The sequence below is a fragment of the Dryas octopetala genome, chromosome 2, assembly GCF_963921425.1.
Source record: "Dryas octopetala chromosome 2, drDryOcto1.1, whole genome shotgun sequence".
Lineage (NCBI taxonomy): Eukaryota > Viridiplantae > Streptophyta > Magnoliopsida > Rosales > Rosaceae > Dryas > Dryas octopetala.
Window position 1 is genome coordinate 24,067,927 of NC_141367.1, and position 22,972 is coordinate 24,090,898.

Below are 22,972 nucleotides of genomic sequence, written 5' to 3' on the forward strand. Positions count from 1 at the left end.
ATACTCATTACCCTTTGTGGTGTTATGCTTGTATGTACAATTATAACCATCTGAATTGTAAACAAGAATAATTTTAAGGGACCACAGATAATGAAACATTGAGACCCATTTTTTATGTCAATTAGTATAATCAATTATTAATTGATAAACTATAGTTAACTAATTTGGTAAAGAACATCATTAGATTCTCTATTAATTTATTTTTATCCCTTTTTTTTTGTGTGTTGAGATTGTGTTTATATATAAAACAATCTTGTTTTGGGGAATAAGGTAAAGAGAGATTTATAGCCTAGTATTTATTTATTTTTATATTTAGGCCCCATTTGGGATTGCGGTGGAAGACCCAAAAACTGTTGTGGATGACAATTCTCAATCACCTACAGCAGTTTTGGTGTTTGGTAAAAAAATTAAAAACTGTTTTTTTCCACAATTCTCAACTCCCCACAACAAAAACAGAAAGTAGATTTCTAGGTACTTTTGAAAGCTGCAGTGAATCACAGCAACAATGAATATTTTATTTTATCCATAATATCCTCATTGATTTCTATATTTTTAATTTGTTTATTTTAAATTAAAAATATGTCCATTGTTAGTTATATTTTATATTGTGATAATTAATTATGATATTTTATTTGCACGATTAAAATTATAATATACCTAAAAAAATAATAGACATAGTTATTTAATAATGTTGTTCTTAGAAAAATTAATGCTAAAAAAATTTGTAGCCAAAAATTTAAAAAACAAGTAAAACACATTTTATTTTTACCAAACAAATAAGTGAAAGACACTTTTAGCATCATGTCTATTTTAGTAATTATACACAGTCACAACACTTTTACATTAACATTTACCAAACACTTTGATATTATTTTTTGCACTCACAGCACTTTTAAAAACATACTTTACCAAACACTCAGCTGTTTTATTTTACAGCTGACTTTACTTCACAGCTGTTTTACCTTACAGTTGTTTTTTCACACAGCAATACCAAACTGGCCCTTAGTTAAGGAATAATATTTGGATTTAAAGTAAGAAATATATATATATAATAGTTACCATTAAGTAGGTAGAGACACTAACTCATATCCCAACTAAGTTATTCATTTTTTCAATTGTGATCTCACTCTAGACTTTTATTTTATTTTTTTTAAGGTAAGTAAGAAACTGACATTAATCTGTTACATCAACCAGGATGAATTAATTAGAGAACAAAGTAGAGTCTCTGATATAATTCTACTAAATAACTTGCAGTAGAAGTTAAAAGATAAACAAAACAAGGGGAAAATCTGGATCTCATACAACTAAGGTCTAAATAATGAGCGTGAATTACGTCGAGTGGGCCCCCTACTCACAAGTCAGTGAGTAAGTCACAACCTTGACTAAATCAAAAAGACCAAAACATTCCCCATCCTATCCTAATTCCCATGTGGTACAATAATTTTGTCCTCCAAGTCCTGAAAGCCAAGCACAGTCCCTCCTCCGTCCAATCACCAAATCTTCACAAAAACGATGGCTCTCTCAACGCAAAACGGCGAGATAGAAGAGACTACCGACGGCGACGCCGCGTTTAAGCGATTCGACAACGTTTCGGACTACTCGGACCACTACTACGCCAACCTCAGCAGCAACGGCATAAGCCGAAAGCTCAGCCAGAAGATCAATGAGGAGTGGAAGCTTCTCTTCGACCACCTCCCGGACTCCATCTACGTGCGCGCGTACGACACGCGCTTCGATCTCCTTCGCGCCGTCATCGTCGGAGTTCCCGGCACGCCCTACCACGACGGGCTCTTCTTCTTCGACGTCCAGTTCCCCCCCGACTACCCGACCCGACCGCCCCAGGTCCACTACTGCTCTTACGGGCTGAGGCTCAACCCGAACCTGTACGCCAACGGGCGGGTCTGCCTGAGCCTGCTCAACACGTGGCCCGGGAAAAAGCGGGAGAAGTGGGACCCGGCCCAGTCCACCGTCCTCCAGGTCCTGCTCTCGATCCAGGCGCTGGTCCTCAACGAGAAGCCCTACTTCAACGAACCGGGTCACGGTCACGGGATGCTGGGCCGGGCCACGTGGGAGAGGAAGTCCCAGGCTTACAACGAGGACGTGTTCGTCTTGGCCTGCAAAACGACGCTGTTTGTGCTCCGCAGGCCGCCCGGGAATTTCGAGGCTTTCACCGCCGAGCATTTTCGCCAGAGAGCGAGCGTGATTCTGAGGGCGTGCGGCGCGTATGCGAACGGGCGCGTGGGAGTTGGGTACTACAGGGATGGTGGCGATGATGAGATTGTTGAGTCGTGGTCGGAGGTTTCGCGGAAATTCAAGGCGTCCATGGAGCTGTTGTACCCGCAACTGTTTGCGGCTTTCAAGAGGAATGGGGCTTCGTTGGGGAGTTTGGTCGAGCACTTGGAGGTGGTGGAGAAGACTACTACTACTACTACTACGACGCCGTTTAAGGCTCGGGAGGACACGAAAGCTGCCAATAATTATGAGATTGCCAAGAAAGTCATTGCGAAATTGAAAAAGGTCTTGGGATCGACGAGCCAGAAGAAGGACAAGAAGACTGCCACTGCCACCAAAACGCAGTGCTGCATTGGGCTGGCTGAAGCAGCTGATCAATGAGATAGGATGATTTGAGATTTTCGTTTCTTTCTAGGGGTATTTTGGGTAAATAAAAGTAACAGGAATTACCCTCTTAGTTTATTAGGATCTGCTTCTTTTGGGGTTTCTGCTGATGGTTACGGTACACGGGGACAGGATGTTACGCTTTAAATTAAATTAAAGTTAAAAACACTTTTTTTTGGCCAAGAAAGTTAAAAACACTTTAAATGAATGCTTAATGCAAATTGGACATAAAGAAGGCCTTCCACCTACAACCCTTTGAATGAGTTATTCTCTCTCTCTCTCTCTCTCTCTCTCTCTCTCTCTCTCTCTCTCTCTCTCTCTCTCTCTCTCTCTCAATTTTATATAGAGTTAATTACACTTACATCCCCTGAGGTTTATCGTCTTTTCACATATACTCCTGAAATTTTAAAAATTACACATACACCCTTTAAGGTTTCAAAACTATTACATATAACCCTCTACAAGAGAAAAAAATAAATAAACAAAAAAAAAATATTTGGATTGAGGTTGGACCTTACATCTTGAGTAATTTTATTAGACCATTTCACCCCTTAGCATGTTTTTTTACATAATTTATCATCATTTTCCATCTCATATGGGGGGTTATATGCAACAGTTTTAAAACTTCAGGGGGTGTATGTGTAATTTTTGAAACCCCAGGGAGTATATATGAAAAAGTGATAAACCTCAGGGGGTATAAGTGTAATTAATTCATTTTATATATTATTTTCTACACATGCTCATCCAATTTTTTTAGTAAATAATGGGACAATACTTTCATTTAATTATTTGGTGATCCAAGTAGTATTAAATATTAATACATTAATTGATTGTTAACATAATTTTTTAACCATAAATGTTAAGTTTAGGCTATATTTGAGAAATGTGATCAATAATGTAAATAATAAAAGAATATATGCTGGAATGTGAAATCCACTTTCATGATAAATACATATTAGTATATGCACTATTGGTTTGTCAAATATATTCTCATCCATTCTCATGTTTTGACCAAACTAGAGATCACACTATCTAGGTTGTGTTCTATTAAACCAAAACATAATCTGATGACACCAAGAGTTTAAACAAAGGGGGAAAAAGATTGCCTTCATGGATCAATTTCTTGATATAAAGAATTGATCTTTCTGTTGCAAGTTTAGATAATGAGTGGGGAAAAAGAAATGGAACAAAATTTGAGGGAAAGTTTAGCCAAAAGCTTTGTCCAAGTGCTGCCTCGCTGCTCCCAAGAATGCAATAAAGATATGAGATAGCTCCCCACCAATCCATGGCACTGCAAACCTCAGTATTCCATTGGAAGAATGCTCAAACTCCACCTTTTCCCCATTCATAATAATATCCTCAGGCTTCTCACTTGAGTAAGCCAAAAATGTTCCTGAACCCTTAACCTTCATCTTCAAGTTGGACTCTTTGCATCCATAGTCAAGAAACTGAATTGCCCCTCCACTGTTAAACATGTTCTCAAGGCCAATGGGTGCAAATTTCGCTTTCTCGTTCAGTCTGTGCACTGGGGATATTGTGTATATCTCAAATGAAGAGGGCTGGAGTGTGATTTTCATTTGATCCTTGGGTGCCACAAGGTAAAGATTGTCGGATTTGTGAAGGTACATTGCATATTGTTCACTGTTTCTGAACATACTTGTGCAGTCTCTCTGCTCCCACTCAACATCAGCAGGAGACACCACCCCAGACATGGACTTGTAGCATTGTGGGTAGGCCTTGCATTTGTGCTCTTTTGGGTTCCATCCAGCTCCTTGGCAGTTGAACACACCAATTACCCCAACATACTGCATTCAACATTATATTTTAAGTGTCTATCACACTAATTTTAAGACATGAATTTTCTCTTACCAGATGTTCGACATGTTATGTTGTTAGATTGAAATTAGACCGGCTATCCAAGAATGATGTTACCTAATCAATGGTTTCATTCAGACTGAAATATCTCAATTTTAACAAGCACCTACATTTATGTAGTGAATTTTGCATACCTTGTTTAGGTTCCATAGTTTGAGTAAGGTTTTTCCATCAAAGAGTGGGTTCTCAAAGAGGCAATCTCTTGTGGGAAGGGCATAATGCTCACATCTGAGTATGGTGCCATCAGGTAATACCAGCTTTCTCAGGAGATCAAAATTATGGCTCCCAACTTTGTCACTAACATAGATTGGTCCGCCGCTTATGGCTCTTGATCCGGCATGGAACTCAGCACAGAGGTGATCCGATTGGAACATGTCCCAATCAGGCTGTATAAATTGGCCTTGCCAAATGCTGTTGTAACTACAGTGGATCAGGTGGACTCCTTGTAACCAATACACTCCCATTGGATCCCCATTTGGGTCTTCAAACCAGAAGTCATCACCTGCTCAGAGATCAATGTTCCAACTCAATTATGAACTTGATGATTTGTCACCTTCAATTTCTTAATAGCATTAAGTTGGTGCTAGGAACTTACCAACTCTAGCCATGGAGATCTGTTTTGTTGCCAGAAAGAAAAAGTCATTGCATTGTTCCATGCTAGCAATCAGCCCACTACCACCAAAATTTTTCTTCAAGGACTTGGTCAGGCCTTCATAGTAAGTCTTGGCAAGCTGAACTCTGCCACCATGGTCTTCTGCTACATACTCCAGAGTCTGTCAGAAATCAAAGCAGTGATCAAAAGAGTAATTTGTGAAGGATTGCATGGTGTTGAATGATGATGGTGATGGTGATGGTGAGTAATTAAAACTACAACAAAGTAATTAAGAAACAATTACATGGATAACATCCACTTTAACGCCTGTGATCCCAACATCAGCTAGATAAGAGTGCATGGCCTCATAGAGCTCAGCAGCTTGGTTGGGATTGACAAGCCCAATTCCACCCTCTACAAGCATAACCACTGCCAAATCATACATAGACTTCTTAAGTCCAGCAGCCAACTTTGCTTTAGTCACCTTAGCATCCAAACCAATTGTCTCAGGCCTGACCCCTCCCCAAGCCCCACACAAAGCATGCCATACATAAACATCCTCCAAACCTGGAAACTTTGCCTTCAAATCACTGACTAGTGCCTTCAACCCACCTCTCTCAACCCCCTCTTCTTCTTCTTTCAGGTACTCTATGGTTGACCCCTCTGGTAACTTGGAGCTATCCTCAGTCCCTAATTCCTTGAGTTCTTTCTTTTCCTTTGCCAACTCTATGAACTTTTGAAACATTTTGTCATGCATTTCTTGATCAAATTTGGGCGCATCAGGTCTCATCATAGTGCCTGCTTGGTACTTGGAAAACTTGTGGTTTTCTTTGAACTGGTAAAGCCTGCAGAGCATTTGTGACCCAAGACCAGTGAGATCTTTAGAGTCCTCAAGTGGGTTTTCATGGTCCATGTTTATGCTTTGCCACCCATCATCTATGATCAAAAATCTTGGGGGAAGCCCATTTTCAACGAAGCTCTTAACCCCATGCCATATTCCAACAGGTTCCACAGTCAGATAAAAGGCATCCCAAGTGCACCACCCAAACTTGTCAATGATTTTTGGCAGAGTTTTCTCTTTCAAAAGCCTAAAAGTCCCCAAATGGACACGAACAGCAGCAAAAGCATCCCTCATAAGATCAAAAGGATTGTCCCCAACATGGAGATAAGCACAAGAAGTAAAGGCCTTGCCTTTTACTTTTGTGGAGCCACTCTCTACGCATAGAACAACGTCTCTGTCCTCCCCTGGATGAATGGCAGACCGAAAATTGCCTTCTATCAAGGGAAGGATGAGAGCGTAAGAGTTCAACTCTGGGACTTGTAGAAGGACCAACTGGGTCTCTGGTTGTATATCAGACCCATTTGAACCGACCCACATTGTTGACCACCATGTCTTGAACCGGAAAATGCTCAAGAAATTACGATTCACAAGCTTCCCAATAGAGTTCAGAATCGTATCATGGGGTTCTTCTACTGACAAACCAAGAAAGGCACCGTTCTCTGAGTTTGCATCAATTGATTTTAACATGTAGAGAGGAAGAGACGAGTCGGTATCGGAAGCATGTGGGATTGAAGAGAAAGCAGAGAGAGTTGCATTGTTAGGGACTTGAGAGAGAAGTGTTATGCCATCCAAAGAGAGATTGCCCTCAAGGGACAGAGAAAATCTAGAGGTAGTGGACATGGGTTGTGTGAGAGGGAGAGTGGGAATTAGGGTCTTAGAGGTTATGTTAGGAGGAGCCATTAGAATGAATGAACAAAATAAACAGGATTGGTTCCTTGCAATGGAAGCAAGTGGATTCTAAAAGGCTATATAGCAATGAAGAAGAAAAACTGGTATATGGTTTTTGAGTGAAGAAAAATGAGGCATTGAGAAGTATTATATAGACAAACTCAGAGGCTAAGGTTTGACCAGTGTGGGGTCCTAAGGATCAAAGGGGTCAAGTTCTGATACCACGTTTATGATGAGGATTGCAATCACCTTTCGGAAAATGTAATATGTACTCATATCCAGTGAAGCAGAAAGTTCTGATTCTACATATAATTAAAGACAATGTGAATCCTAATTAATTGACATTCCATATTCTATGATATATACGATATACGATAGATTGATAATATATATAGTCAATCTCATATATCGATCATAATTTATATCTATATGAGGAATATTTTGGTCCATAATACATCCAAAAAGTCATAAAATTAATTATTACATAGTTTGATATTAATTAAAACGGTTGTTTTATGAAAAATCCCCATATAGTTATGTTATTCTATATTAATCTATTATCTATATCCATGTCAATGTTAACACTGACCTTAACTTTCAAGATTTTGACATTTCATAATTAGTCAAGCACTTGTGCATGCAGTTTTGCATATACAGAGACCTCTCCATGGTGTTTTTCCTTTTGCTCATTGTAAGAATCTTGAACAGATTCTAAGGAAATACCAAAACTCAATAACCCCTCAATTCTTTTTTTTTTTTTGGGGTAATAATTCCTTCAAGCAACTGTATATTGATTGGCATGCACGTATTAACATTTTAATGCACTAAACGGAAGAGATAAGGATCAGACCAGACCTAGAAACAAAGCTGCATTGAATATCCAATTTTATTCTCTCTTCTTTTTTTTCTTTTTCTTTTGCCTTTAGTTCAATGATTTTGTGCAAGGATCAAAGATTGAATTGATAGCAGGATGCCAGGATCAAAGATTCTCTCCGAACTGAATCAAACCAATATGGGATTTTTCAACTCTCATATACAACTTAGGATTGGTAGAAGCTTAATTATTATGTTCTACTACTTTTGATATTATAGGTTAAGTTTGGCCTTGCTGTGCACGAAAAGATTGCTACGAAGAATGTGACAAATTGGGACCATTAATCTATATCATGATCAAGAAATTAATCTTTTTTGTCAGCTGTAAATAGGAAATGTCATCTCTATCCTTATTATCTTCCATAATAATTTTAAGATCAATGATAATATAGTAATTGCATTGCACCATTATGAACTTAATTAATTATCCACTTTTTTTCTTTTTTTAGGTAACCAAGTTATCCAGTACTTTTATCTTCCGCATCTATCATTCTCTCGCTTCCTTTTGTAACATCCGATAGATTTCTAAGTGGGGAATCCCATTTGTATAGTGCGGCAAACATTCATATACTGGCTTGTGTCTTTATTATAATTTGTTAAAGAAAATAGAATACATGACATTGTATTCAATGTGTCGTTTGATCTATTTTAATGAAAAAAAAAAGTCAAAAAAAAAAAAATGTAAAATAGTGCTCTCTTCATATAAGTGCATGTAGATAAAATTAATCTCACATCAAAGTTTACAATATATAAGAGTACATGTTAGTTTGTGTGGTCTACGTACTACTAATACTAATAGCACCGAGATAAAACTCAACGTCGTTTGAATCAATTGATTGATAAAGGGTTAAGTTGAAGATATAGACACGTACACATTCGTAGCAAATTAACATCTTTTGTGCAACTTGAGAGCGGGCCTAGTGCATGTCTCAGCTTTTGGTGAATATATAACATGGTAAGCGGTACGGGATGCCATGGTTACCAGACCCACCAGGCACCAACCAACAAAACCAGCCACTGGTCCGATATCTCTCCGGCTACAACACCACTGCCCGAGCCATGTCCCAGTAGATTTCGTTTCTGATTGACACTTTGCTGCCCAAAATGCCACCCAATCGGACCCCATGTTTTCGCATGGCTATGTTGCTGTTGCTGTTGTTGCAACTTGCAAGCCTTAGAATGACCAAGCACCACTTACTGAGTTTCTGGAGCATTATATTTGGTGGTTTTGCTTGCCATGTGATGTCCCCTAATCTGATAAGTACTGTGACCCCACTTCAAATTTACAGCTTCAACATTTCTTTCTTTTTTCTTCTCTAATAATTTAAACAATATACTTGAGTCATGAGAAAGACTTACCTGAAACGCAACTGGTATCCCTCTCTCTTTTTTTTCTCTCCTTTTCTCTCTTTCTCTTACTACCGTTACACAAGTCTGCCCCTATCACAGGGACATGCAAGTTATTCTCTTGGGTCATTAAATCTGAGAACCGTCTTGTCCTGAATATCTAGATGAGCATTAGAGATGCTGACATTTGTTATTTCCCTCTTGCTTACCATGTGGTTGTTGACACATGTCAGCATGTCATTTATCCACCTAAATATTGAGGACAAGAGGATCCCAAGTATTTCTAGTTGGGAGGAAACCCCACTTGGCAACACCTAGAAGAAAGCTCCACTAGATGGATTGTGCCTCTTACCCCCCAAATCAAACGGGTCCACTGCTGGCCCAGTACAAAGCCATGGATGTGATGGGCTTCAATCAACCGCAATGTGTTGGGCCGGACGGTACTATATGTCTATAAATGCTGACAATTCTGATACTGTTAACGGAAGAAGCCCGGCAAATGTCACTGAACAAATTAAATACCAATACAAGTTTTTAAGATGAAATCAAGTAAAATATACGTTATGGAATTACAATACTTTTTAGGGATTAATGTCTTAATAATAGAGTTAAAAAAATAATATTGTAATCATACATCACCTCATTCCCATTTAATCATTCAATAAATTCACTTTCATTACACATTTCATTACACATTCACACTTCTTTTACTTCTATTCTAACACTTATCACATTAGGCATGCGATAGGATTACAATAAAGCTTAATTAGGACTTATTTGGGAGTGCTTATGTAGCAAATTTTTGCTCAGTAGAGCTTTCATTATAAGCGCATTTGCTAAAAATTCATAGATTTTTTTGAAAAAAATTTCAAGTACTTCATGTTAATATACTTGGAAGCACTTGGTAGGTGCTTTATCCGGAAACGCTTTCAAATACTTTTAGAATCCAAAATCATTTCTTATTTTTTTGTCAAACATAAACAAAAGCGCTTTTAAACCTTCTAAAAGCACTGTTAAACAAGTCTTTACTCTTTTACTATTATTTCTTTTTTATAGGGAGGATGATTTCAATTTGGGTTATCTTTAATATTGTGAAGAGAAATACTATCATACTAATAATTAGTTGTTATTTTTCACTATTTTATAGTGTAGAGTATATAACTATCAGTCTTGTTCGCTTAAGGAATTTAATAATTAATATGAATTACAAGTGAGCGACGATACATTTAAAGATTGGAGTTAACGCTATTGTAAAATCAATAATTCATTAAAATAAATCAAACTCTTGAATGTGTGGTTAAGTTCCTTAAGCTAGCTGCACATATATTAATATTAAGGTATACAATCCAACTATTTTCAATACTTTTATATTATTTCCTCAAAAATAAAATAAAAAGGTTATAAATATCACACTCCAATTTTGTATGTTTGCACTCATTCACTTGTTTTAATATTTTGACAATTGAACAAATAAATGAAGAGAAATAAGAAAAAATAATACAAGTGTAGAAAAAAGAAATGTGAAACTCCCTGCCCACAAAAAAAAAATCTCATGTTATCAAAAAAATAAAATACTCTCAGATTAAGTGGGCTCTTCATGTAAGAGGGTTGAGCAAAAATTAATAAAATAACCAAGTTGAAAATTATTTTCCCCTCTCAAAAGTTTAGATAAGCGAAACAAAAATCAAAAGCAACTCCAAAGTGAAAAGGGCAAAAAAAGTGTTAACAAGAGTTTTAAAGTTTCATATTCAAAGAAAAATAAATAAAAATGAAAAAGACAATGAAGGTGACACCCAACAAAAAGCTTCCCCACACCATCTTCTGCCCACAAAGAGAGCCGAGAACGAGGCCTTCCCTGTTCCTCTACCACCGAACACAACCCCCCCATCACTACTAGCTAACCTACACGCCTCCTATTAACCTACACCCCTTGCTTAACCTACGCACCCCCCCCTTCTACTATACCTGCCCCCAAATTCCATTAAAATCTAGGGTTTCCCTCCCAACCTGCTACCCCCAAATTTGGAGTCCTCCTCTCAGGTCTTTGGGTTTAGGGTTAGGGTTTTTTGAGAGAGAGATGTGGGATGCTTCATGCATTGATGAATCTGCTCTCTCTGTGTTGGAAGCCATTTGGGCGCGGCGACGGTGAGGGAGTCAACAATATCGGAATTATCGGCGCAACAAATTTCGGAGGCGGCGGTGGTGGACGAGATGGCAAGGATAGCTTGCTCTGGTTCCGAGATTTCGGAAGGTACGCGTGGGGCGATTTCTCCATGGCTGTGGTTCAGGCGAACCAAGTGCTCGAGGACCAGAGCCAGGTCGAGTCTGGACCCTTTGGGACCTTCGTCGGCGTCTACGATGGCCACGGTGGTCCCGAGGCCGCTCGATACGTCTGCGATAATTTATTCAGACATTTCCAAGGTTCATGATCGCCAACTCTCCCAATTTTTATCTAAAGCCCTCTTTTTTCTCCTTAGATATATACATTTTTTGGATTTGGTTGGTGTGGTTTCGAATTTGCCACGTTTTGTGTATAATGTGTGATGTGATTTTACGGATTGAGACTGTTAATCGTGATTTTTGCTGGTTCATTTTTTAGGTGACTTTTCCTTTTGTTTTCTGTGAGCTTTTTATAAAAGTTGTGATTTTGATTGGTGTTTGAGTTTGGATCACGGAGCATCTTTGCATAAAATGCCTGCCTGTATAATTTTCATAATGGTCTTCGAGCCCAATTGGTGGCTGGGTGCTTTCTTTAATTTTAATTTTATTTTGGTTGGGTGGTTTTGGGGTTGGGGGTCTTGTTTTTGTTTGACTATTGAAGAATGAGCCGCTCTTATGTTGGCTATCTTAGGCATTGTGTTTATGCAGCAATATCAGCGGAGACAGTGGGGGTTGTGACGGCTGAGACCATTCAAAATGCTTTTCTCCGAACCGAGGAAGGGTTTACAGCCCTTGTTTCAGAGTTGTGGAGTACTAGACCCCATGTAGCAACTGTTGGGTCATGCTGTCTGGTTGGATTGATATGTCAGCGGACCCTATTTGTGGCCAACCTTGGGGATTCTCGTGTTGTGCTGGGGAAGAAGGTGGGCAACACTGGGGAAGTTGCTGCCATTCAGTTATCCACTGAACACAATGCAAATCTTGAGGAGGTTAGGCACGAGCTGAAAGAGTTGCACCCAGATGACCCTCAAATTGTTGTTTTAAAGCATGGAGTCTGGAGAGTAAAAGGCATAATCCAGGTAATTTTTTAATGTTGTTGTCCATCTGATAACTCATTGACTAAGCTGTGCTGTGTGCATTAATCTATAACTGCTTCAAGTTCTGTATTCTCCTACCTGTTGTTCTGAAGCCAATATGTGTGGCTATGGGGCAAGGACACTAGTCCTAGCCTCCTTGGTATTGCTTCAGAACTTTTTGAAGCATGTAGTGTTTAGTCTGGGCATTTCTTTCTTATGCCTGTTATGCATACACAGCGCTGTATTGTATCTCTTGCTTGTGTCGTTCTGCATTCAGCTATAAGAATTTTTTATAACTTCTAATTGTGAATCAATACTGGGCTCTTTGATAAGTATTTTGAACTAACATGAAGTAGTATAGTTTATCTTCTAGCTTCTAGCTCTGTATGTAAGGGCTAACTTGAGACAATGCTGTCACTGAATGATAGTAGCTTTGGTGAATTTCTATATTTACATGAATCAACTAATCATTGTAAGGTCAAATTGAAATCATGGTTAGTGTGGTTATTTTTAAATGCAACTTCTTTCCCTGTTGTTTAGATGAATTATTGCTGTTTTTATTTTTTTATCTTATTGGTTGCTGGGCTGAAAGGCATGAACTGATAAATTTAAAGGTAGTAGTTGACGTGTTTAAGTTCAACATTAAACATAGTCCTGGTATCAAATTTGTGGTAGTGGTTGAAACTATTTGGCGTGTTTTATAAGATGGTTGTCTATAATGCAATTCTAGAAAATTAGAGGAGTTTAAATATATGAATACTAAACCAATGTTCATTTGAATTGCTTCTTTACAAATTTTCATAACCATGTTCATTTTTAAATAGTGCTGTCGAGTGATAACTTCTTGATTGTATTTGATGCAGGTATCTAGATCTATAGGTGACGTATATATGAAACATGCACAGTTTAACAGGGAGCCAATTAATCCAAAATTCAGACTTCCTGAACCAATGAACATGCCTATCTTGTCTGCCATTCCAACCATCCTTTCTCATCCTCTTCATCCAAATGATTCTTTCCTTATATTTGCATCTGATGGTCTATGGGAACACCTGAGTAATGAAAAAGCTGTTGAGATTGTCCACAAACATCCACATGCAGTAAGATTCTGTTGTTTTCATTTTGTTTGTGTAATTTAGTAACCCTTATTTGCTTTGGCATTTGTTTCATATTTTCATGCCTGCCTGGTGTAGCCATCAAATGACATTAAGATATTATTACATAGTTGAAGTATATGAAATTTGACTGGATACCTGGAAGAAACCTAAATGTTCCATTATTCTTGAAATTATTCTTCTCTATTCCTCACAGCCACAATGTCTATGATAATTGGAGATTGATGGTGGTTGTGCTTACTTGAGTTTGTGGGATCTAGAACTCGTGCATAGTCTTTTTGATGGCTACCTGTCCGAAGGAATAGAGATTTGAGGAATGAGGATAAACGCTTTGCTTTGAGGAACAAAATGGATATGAGATTTGAAACATTGGATATGATGCTTATTTTATATTTCTATTTCAATGTGATTATTATCCAATTGTGGCCTCTGGTGCTGACTAGTTGTGTTAATGCAGGGAAGTGCCAAAAGGCTTGTTAAGACAGCTCTCCAAGAAGCTGCCCGAAAACGAGAAATGCGATATTCCGACCTTCGGAAAATTGACAAGAAGGTCCGGCGCCATTTCCATGATGATATAACTGTTATTGTTTTATTCCTAAACCATGACCTAATATCCAGAGACACAGTGCAAGAACCCCCAGTCTCAATACGAAGTGCGCTTGAACACTGATACTTGTGGAACCAAACATGTCTATGCTCAGGGGCGGAACATAGGAGGGAGTAAGAGGGGCCATGGCCCCTGCAAACTTTTGAAAAAAAAAAAAAAAAATTCAAATATAAGTTGTAGAATATCACTGTGTTGAGCATGTGTCACTTGTAATACATTTTTTCTTCTTTTGTATTCTATTCTTCTCTTCTCATGAACATTATAGTTAAATCAAATGTCACCTAACTCAAACTTCACAATATCATTTGGATAGGGCCCTAAGGGATTCCTTATTTAGTGTTAAATGAGGGATCACCGTGTGTGGCCCACGCGGGTCATTTTGTAATAATTCGAACCTTTTATTTTTTACATCTCCATTGATAGATTATTCATGCAAAAAATCAATCAAATCGAAAATCGTTTACACGTTCGTTTAAGCGGTCAAAGTTTAAAACAAATGGGCGAACAACAAATTCTTCTATAAACACCTAAGCTTTGACCGCTTAATCGAACGGGTAAACGATTTTCGATTTGGCTGATTTTTTGCATAGATGATCTATCAATGGAGATATAAAAAATGAATGGTTCGGATTAACACAAAACGACTTGTGTGGGCTCTATAAGGTGATCCCTCATTTAACACTAAATGAAGGATCCCTTATTGGAAAGGGCCTCATCATTTGGATATTTGATCTTTATGGTAATGTGTAATAGAGTTTATATATATTTTTTGTATTTAATTGATTAATATTTTGTTAAAAGTGGTTTATTTGAACCCAGTTATTTTGTATTTTACTTAACCAAATTTCTTTTATGTAATTTCTTATTCCCACATTTACACTTGCAAAAATTTACAATCATTAGTGATTTATTATTGTAAACTCTTAATCTAAATGCCAGTGTAATCAATTCATGAAGAATTAAACATTATTTAGAAAAAAATAATTAAATATACAATTAACTCAAACAAGAAAGTTGATATATAAGAAATGTGTATTACACCAAAGTGTAAAGAAAATTGGTAATGATGATTAGTACAACAAATATGTAAAATCTAATACTCCAACAATATTTTTTAACATGCTTATACTAATAAACTCTAGTTGTAAATAGTAGATGACTTCATCAAATTCATAGAAATATATTTTGTGTTGTAGCATCATTTAAAGAATATGTCTTGCCATTCATATGAAGAGTACTTTTACTTACCCGTAATCGGAATTGACATAAATTGGAATCCGAATGAAAATGAATTAGAGTGAGGATGAATAAGAGTGAGGAGTAATTGGAGTAAGACATTTCCATTAACGTGTTTACTAACTGTCAGAAATCGGAATCAGAAAAAACATGATTTTCATACACGTGTTTACTTATTTGCAGGAATCGGAATCAAAACCAGTTTGATTACTAAAATGCCCTTATACAAAATTAAATATATTTTATGATACTCACAATTTTTAAAATGTCTAAAAATAAAGTTTACCTCAAATATTTTGCAAAAAAAAAAAATTCATACTTTTATTTATGGTGAAGAAAAAAAATTAAAATATTTATGGTTGAGGGCAATTTTGTATATTTTTTTAAAAATGTGAGTAATTTTGGCATGAAAAATTATATTCTCCCTCCCTGGACCCTTATGGAATTCAATTCCTTATTTCATGTGGGCATCACACTCTTTCTCATTTCAATATGTGTAAGTAAATAAGGAATTGGAATGAGAATGACTCTCAAATATAAGTAAACACATAAACGAGAATCACTCACATTCTTTACGATAAGTAAACATGCCTTAATTGTATTACTCGTTGTAGATGTACGCCAATACTGGGCTTGGGCCTTGAAATAAGTTGTAAATAGTTAGCAGAGTGGGCTTAGATATAGAGTCTCATTACCCATACCATATTGAATTGTTGTAGCAGCGTGAACTAGTGTCAGAGACACAGTTTCGCTCCAAAAGCTCAAAGGCCAGTGCTATTTCGACCACCATAAATTGTTGAGTTGACCATTTTATTTCAAAATTTCAACTTTACCCTTATAACAAAAAAATTTAATTTTGTTCATCGAGTTATTCGACAGTTATCTACCGAAATATTTATGGTTATTCAATAGTTATCTGTTGAACATTGGTGAATTATTCGGTGGATAACTACCGAATGGAAATGAAAAAGGCATTCGACACTTATCTGTCGAAATATTTGTATTTATTCGACACTTATCTACCGAACATTGATGGATATTTTGGTAGATGACCACTGAATGAATCTGGATGATTTTATCATGTTTTTGCAATAAAGGGTAAAATAAAAAAAAAATTAAAAAAAATATGTTAAGGTGGTCAACTCAACAATTAAGTTAACGGTGGTCTAAATAGCCTCATTCAAGCTCAAAACCTTAAACCCCCTGACATGAAGAATACATGATTGTAATTAAGTAGGAAACTAGGGGCCATTTTGAAATTGACAGTTGAGCATTCTCTTCTCAATTCTCATACTACACTTCTGAGTCTGTCTGAGTCTCATACAGCTGAGCTGACGGCTGACCCAGCCATGTCCAAGTCCAATTCCAAGTCCAACCATCACTAACTACATAATCTCTCGCACTTCTCCCCCTACAGCAATTCAATTGTTTATATATATATATATATTTAGCTAATTCTTCGACTGAGCTACAGCTATGGCTACCAAATCAAATCCAATGATCCATGCGTTTGTTCTCGCACTGAGCCTGTTCGTGTTTCAATCCGAGTCCGCGCCTCAACCTTTTCGGAGAGATCCAGGTCACCCTCAGTGGCACCACGGTGCCTTCCACGACGTCCGCGATAGCGTTCGATCCGATGTTCGCCGCATGCTCCATTCTCGCGCTGAGGTAATTTTACAGATTTTGAAATATTGTTTGGTTGCTGAGAAACAAAATGATATCTCGCAATTTCGATATTAGGTTTTTAATTTTTGGAGGAATTGGACTTGTATTTGTGGTTTAGTTTGCTCATGAATGTGAATGTGTGTGTTTGTGTGTGTAGGTTCCGTTCCAGGTTCCGCTTGAAGTAAATGTGGTGCTCATTGGTTTCAATGGTGATGGAGGCTATAGGTTCTCGGCGGATACGCACAAATTGGAAGACCTTCTGAAAATCAGCTTCCCATCACACAGGCCGTCATGCCTTGAGACCGGGGAGCCTCTCGATATCGAGCATCAAATTGTCTATAATGCCTTTCCTGTAAGCTTCATATAAAACCATGGCCTGAGTATTTAGATACATGTACGCATGTACATGTATGTGTATATGTATATGTGTGCGTGTGGGTGTATGTATGTCTATATGCAAATGATATGTACATATATACGCATGATATGGCATTTTTACAACTATATTTCATCAAGTGATTGGATTTTGTATTCATTCAAATTACAGGCTGGGCAGCCAGAACTAATTGCTCTTGAGAAGGCACTGAAAGAGGCTATGGTTCCCGCAGGAAATGCAAGAGAGGTGATTGCCATTGTCTCTTACATGTTGTCTTTTGCAAAAGTTATGAGTTCCATTTTGTCTTCGAATAAAGTTTTAAAATGCTGTTCAATATTTAGACTGATTTTGGAAGGGAAGTACCTCTGTTTGAGGTGGATGCGACTGCAGTGGAGCCAGTTTTTCAGAAATTATATGCCTACATATTCGACACAGATAAAGCAGCTTATTCTGCTGCAGAGATGGATCACCAAGTGCCAAGTGCAATATTTGTAGTCAATTTTGATAAGGTATGGTCTGCAGTCATCACAGCACTTGTTAGTCATTTAATATCAGTTTTACTTTACCATATGGTTTTGCATATTTTAAGGGAAAATGCTTATGAAGTATTTCTCAAAACAAGCTTATCCTAGTTTTTAATAGTCTCCCTTAATTAACCATACTTGTTATTTTTGGGTATTTATACTTGTTTTACAGGTTAGGATGGATCCTAGGAATAAGGACATTGATCTTGACAGCTTGATGTATGGAAAAATTACCCAGCTCACTGAGGAAGATATGAAAAAACAAGAGGGTGACTACATTTATCGCTATCGTTACAATGGAGGAGGTGCATCTCAAGTTTGGTTGGGCTCTGGCAGGTACACTTAACATAGGGTGTGAGCAGTCCATTTAATTATGAACCTGTCTATTGTACTCTTTGTTAGACCACAACAATGGAGGGGCCTAACCTCAAGTACATGGACTAACATGGGCTAGTGGACATGTGAACATGTTGCAAGTATACCTCAAGTGCATAGACTGATGTGTGAACATACAAAGTTATGAGTAGTGTGTTATTTTTTCTTTTGTTGTCTGTAAGGGTATCATATGATAGATTATATATTGTGTTAAAGATCATATTGAATGTTATGTTACTTTTTTATGCTCTCTTAATCCATGTGTCTTTGCCTATGTGTTTTTTTTCTTTCTTAAATCTAATTTTCTGCCTATGCTGTTTAGATTTGTTGTGATCGACCTCTCAGCAGGCCCGTGCACATATGGGAAGATTGAAACTGAAGAGGGAACTGTCAGTTCTAGGACGCTGCCACGACTACGCAATGTGATGTTTCCAAGAGGTTTGGGTGCACCTAGTGATCATTCTTCACATGATGTGTTTGTTGGACAACTTGCCTCTTTAGTATCCACAACAGTTGAGCATGTTATAGCTCCAGATGTTAGGTACTTGGTCTATCTTTTTATATGTTCATTTGAACCTGGAATGTGCATCTTCCCTGAATATTTGTTTTTTTGTTAAACCACCAAGTAAAAGATACCAAGTCAGGGACATATTTTTTAAAAATAAGGCATGCAGTTGATTGTAGTATTTTTAAACTTTTTATTAGTAGTTGTTGTTAATCATGTGTTTATGATCTTAACTCAGATTTGAAACTGTTGACCTGACAACAAGGCTGCTTTTACCAATAATCGTGCTGCAAAATCATAATCGATACAATATTATAGATAAAGGCCACAACTACAGTATAAATATTGAAGCAATTGAGGCAGAGGTGAGTTGGTTCCTCCAGAATAACTCAACATCTGTATGATTTGCCTATGACTTATGAATGCAAATGAAAGAATATTTGGTTTTCACTTATAGGATCTTGACAGCAAACCTCTCCTATGACTATGAGTATTCCGTAGTTATGCTTTAAAATACATAAACCCAAAACCACTTCCGTATTTATCTGATTGTTTGATCTATCTTGTACAGGTAAAGAAGATGGTTCATGATGGGCAAGAAGTTGTGATTGTTGGGGGTTCACATGCATTACATCGCCATGAGAAGTTGTCTATTGCTGTTTCAAAAGCTATGCGAGGCCATTCCCTGCAAGAAACTAAAAATGACGGACGCTTCCATGTTCATACCAAGACGTATCTCGATGGTGCGATCCTTAAAGAAGTGGGTACTTTATTTATTTGTTCTTTTTTATATTAAAAGGGTACTATATTTATTCTAATGTTCATTAAATTGTAAATTACCTGGTATTTAAAGTGTCAAATTATTCAATTTTATACCAATTTTGGGGTGCTTGGTGAAAGTTCCTGTGCTTTTATTGATTTTATTCATTTGGGTATCCTCCCACCATCTTTGTTGGATATAATTTCATGAATGCCTTTCTAAAGGCATTTCAGTTTCCTAGGCTTTACATAGAGCTGTCATAATATTTTTAGCTAAAAACTCATGCTTTCCTCTTCTTAACATCGGTATGGCACTTGAATATATCTACATTTTTTTTTTTCACTTGGAAATGCTCACTCTAGGAGATGGAACGTTCTGCTGATGTGCTTGCTGCTGGTTTGCTTGAGGTGGCGGACCCATCTCTTTCAAGTAGATTTTTCCTCCGCCAGGTTAGTCAAAAAGGATGTTCACATTGACTTTTGTATTCTCAGAATTTTTTCTTCTTTTATGTAAGCTCTAAAGTATATTTGAGTTTTCTTCCCTTCTTCATTGTCCTAACTTTTTACTTTTTGTTCCCCAGCATTGGATGGATGAACCTGATGGTGCAAGTGATTCCATACTAAAGCATAAGCCTCTCTGGGCCACTTATGACTCAAAAAGGGGCAAGAAAAAAAAGAAAATAGAAAGGAAACAAGGAGATCTTTACCGAACTTATGGGACAAGAGTAATTCCTGTGTGAGCATGCCACCTTGCCTTGCACTGCTGTATTTAATATAAGTATTACTCTCATAGCAGTGTATCCTCATTCTTCTGTGATATATTTGCATGGACATACTATTGTTGAGTACGTCTTGCTTAGTTCTTTCTGTATTCCTATGTATAGCCTGCTACTATAAAATTTAGCACAAAACTAGGCTCATTGAAATTTATAATTAATTATTTTATTTACATCAGAATGATGTTGCAAATATAACATTTTAAGACTTGCTTCTAAATTTTTTTTTGGTAGATTGCTCCTATATTTTTAGTTTCATATGCTGTCACAAACTATAAGTTTGGAGGTAATGCGGGTGCTGGACCTATTTTTTACTGTAATAATAGCAATATATAACATGTATCACTCATGAAATTAATGTGTAATGATTGTTTTATATATTTTTCCGCAGCTTTGTCCTATCATTGGCTGATGTGGATCCTCTCCTTATGATGGAAGACGAAAGTCTTGTATGGACAAGCAAAGATGTCGTGATTGTACTTGAGCATCAAAATGAAAAGATACCTCTAAGGTGAGGGAACAATATCTGATTGCCAGGCTTCTTGCGATCTAGCATCCTTGAATGTATACTGTTTGTGTTTCAATCATTATAATGTACTGGTTGGTCAAAGCTATCTTGTTAACTTTCCCCAGTTGCAAGTTGTAGCGTGTATCATGTGGATGGGTAAACATCAAAGAAAAGAGTACTGAGTCAACTCTGTTTTACATTGAAGCCTTTGCAGGGTTCAGCATAGGACACCACGGCTTTTCGAACTAATTTTCTTGTCGTATTTTGTAGCACCTTTGACTTGGGCAATGTCAGTCCTTACTGTTTAAAGTTTTTTTATTATTTTCCTACTGCGTGTCCTAGTATAGATATGATTTTATTATAATTTTAGTAAAGTTAGGGCATCATTCAGCCAGTGAAATTGTCTGAAGTATTATATACTTTTTATTACAGATTTGGACTCTCTGTCATTTTGGGTTTTAAGAAGTAGCTTCAGCAGTTCATTCATTGCAAAATTCATGTTTCTGTTGTGCATTGTGGTCTCTAATCTGTCATTGTGTTTTTTAAGAAGCAGCTACAGCACTTCATTCATTGCAAATTCAACCTTTTTTTACTATCATGCTGAACTGTGTTGATGGGCAGTTATGTTTCAGAGACACAGAGAACGCATGCCCTTCCATCTCAGGCACAGCGCCATATATTGGCAGGGCTTGCTTCCGCTGTGGGTGGGTTGAGTGCACCATATGAGAAGGCTTCTCATGTCCATGAAAGGCCAATTGTGAATTGGCTTTGGGCAACTGGGTGTCATCCATTTGGACCATTCTCTAATACTTCTCAAGTCAGCCAAATGCTTCAAGATGTTGCATTGGTAAGTCTAGTCTCACTATGCTACATTCTGCACAAATATCAAATATAAGTCTTCAGCCATTTGCTGCACGATGACCGTACATTTACAAGTTTGGCGCAGAAGCAGGCATAAATGTTTTGATGCATCCCGTAGGATTGTGACATCTAAAGTATTTGTTTATCTTTTTGGCAGAGAAACTCAATATATGCACGTGTAGATTCTGCACTCCGCAGAATTCGTGATACATCAGAGGTAATTTGGTCTTTCATTTGTCCATTTATTAGTTGAATGATTTTATGCTTATGATTTCCTACCTATCTTCTGCAGGCCGTACAAACTTTTGCCGCAGATTACCTTAAAACTCCGCTTGGTGAGCCAGTGAAAGGAAAAAAGAATAAAACAACCACTGAACTGTGGGTGGAGAAGTTTTACAAAAAGACAACTAGCTTGCCTGAACCTTTCCCACATGAATTAGTTGAAAGATTGGAGAACTACTTGGATGTAAGGCATTCCTACTTTTAAATTTCCTATGTTTCTCTACCATCTTGAAGATTATTATCAACACGTTTAACACATGACTAAACAACAGAACCTTGAGGAACAGCTTGTAGATTTGTCTTCATCGTTATATGGTCATCGCTTACAAGATGCACATTTGAACAGTTCAGAAATTCTCCAGAGTTCCATATTTACCCAGCAGTAAGTTGCTATATCATATGCTCCTCGAAATTTAGTTCCGTTTCCTATTGTAATTTTGTCTGGCAGGAAAAGGTTATATTAGTGGTTGTTGGAACTGAAGCAATCCGCGGAGAAGGGTTTTTCCCATTTTAATTGCTGATATTTATGTGCGTGATGCAGGTACGTAGATCATGTTTTGGCCAGCGAAAGGGAAAAGATGAGATGCTGCAATATTGAGTACAAATATCCTGTGCAGTCATCTCAAACTTATATATATGGGGGGATTCTTATCGCCGGATTCGGTGTATATTTTGCTGTCATTTTCTTTTCAAATCCTGTGCGCTGACTTCAACTCTTATATGGCGGATAGGCATCAAATCCTGACGCACTGATGTCTCTTACACAGAAGAAAGGTAGAAGAACACTATGTTGACAAAGATACATTGAAAATTTTGCAGTGCATTCTCTGCCTTTGGTGGTAGATAGATAGCTACAACAAGATTACCGCATGAAACTTTAACATTGGAATTATTACTGACAAGGTTGATGTAGCCATACTGGACGATCAGACTCTAATTTGTACCTCGTCTTTTTGAAACTTGATGGGAACAAATTGTCAAATGTTGTAATCTATGCTTGTGATTGCGTTCTTGTTTCTATTGAGCTTGGATCGGATAAAATTTTTCAAAATTTCAGAATTCTTAACAATGATGCAGTAGCAAAAATGATCCAAACAAAGACACATAAAGTATCT

The 22,972-nt window shown here is 37.3% G+C and overlaps 3 protein-coding genes and 1 pseudogene across 3 annotated transcripts; 3 read left to right on the forward strand and 1 right to left on the reverse strand.

Annotated features, from left to right (window-relative positions):
• The first annotated feature begins 1,380 nt into the window (after positions 1-1,380).
• LOC147294451 (putative ubiquitin-conjugating enzyme E2 38 pseudogene) lies at positions 1,381-2,842 on the forward strand (annotated as a pseudogene).
• Positions 2,843-3,821: 979 nt separating this feature from the next.
• LOC147294452 (stachyose synthase-like) lies at positions 3,822-6,824 on the reverse strand. The gene is made up of 4 exons (XM_086231195.1): positions 5,388-6,824; positions 5,087-5,264; positions 4,626-4,993; positions 3,822-4,421 (listed from the first exon to the last, which is right to left on the reverse strand). Exons 1-4 carry the CDS (start codon positions 6,822-6,824, stop codon positions 3,822-3,824), a joined length of 2,583 nt encoding a protein of 860 aa, XP_086087321.1.
• A 3,845-nt stretch (positions 6,825-10,669) lies between these two features.
• On the forward strand, positions 10,670-14,775 carry LOC147294453 (Protein phosphatase 2C family protein). The gene is made up of 4 exons (XM_086231732.1): positions 10,670-11,453; positions 11,901-12,271; positions 13,132-13,368; positions 13,841-14,775. The coding sequence occupies exons 1-4, from the start codon at positions 11,117-11,119 to the stop codon at positions 14,051-14,053; spliced, it is 1,158 nt and encodes a 385-aa protein (XP_086087858.1). The 5' UTR covers positions 10,670-11,116; the 3' UTR covers positions 14,054-14,775.
• Positions 14,776-16,492: 1,717 nt separating this feature from the next.
• LOC147294454 (uncharacterized) lies at positions 16,493-22,877 on the forward strand. Its single transcript, XM_086231957.1, has 16 exons — positions 16,493-16,894; positions 17,049-17,243; positions 17,439-17,513; positions 17,609-17,776; positions 17,964-18,127; positions 18,489-18,707; positions 18,910-19,036; positions 19,243-19,431; positions 19,794-19,880; positions 20,012-20,166; positions 20,598-20,717; positions 21,336-21,561; positions 21,733-21,792; positions 21,868-22,041; positions 22,130-22,239; positions 22,399-22,877. The coding sequence occupies exons 1-16, from the start codon at positions 16,703-16,705 to the stop codon at positions 22,562-22,564; spliced, it is 2,427 nt and encodes an 808-aa protein (XP_086088083.1). The 5' UTR covers positions 16,493-16,702; the 3' UTR covers positions 22,565-22,877.
• The last annotated feature ends 95 nt before the right edge of the window (positions 22,878-22,972 follow it).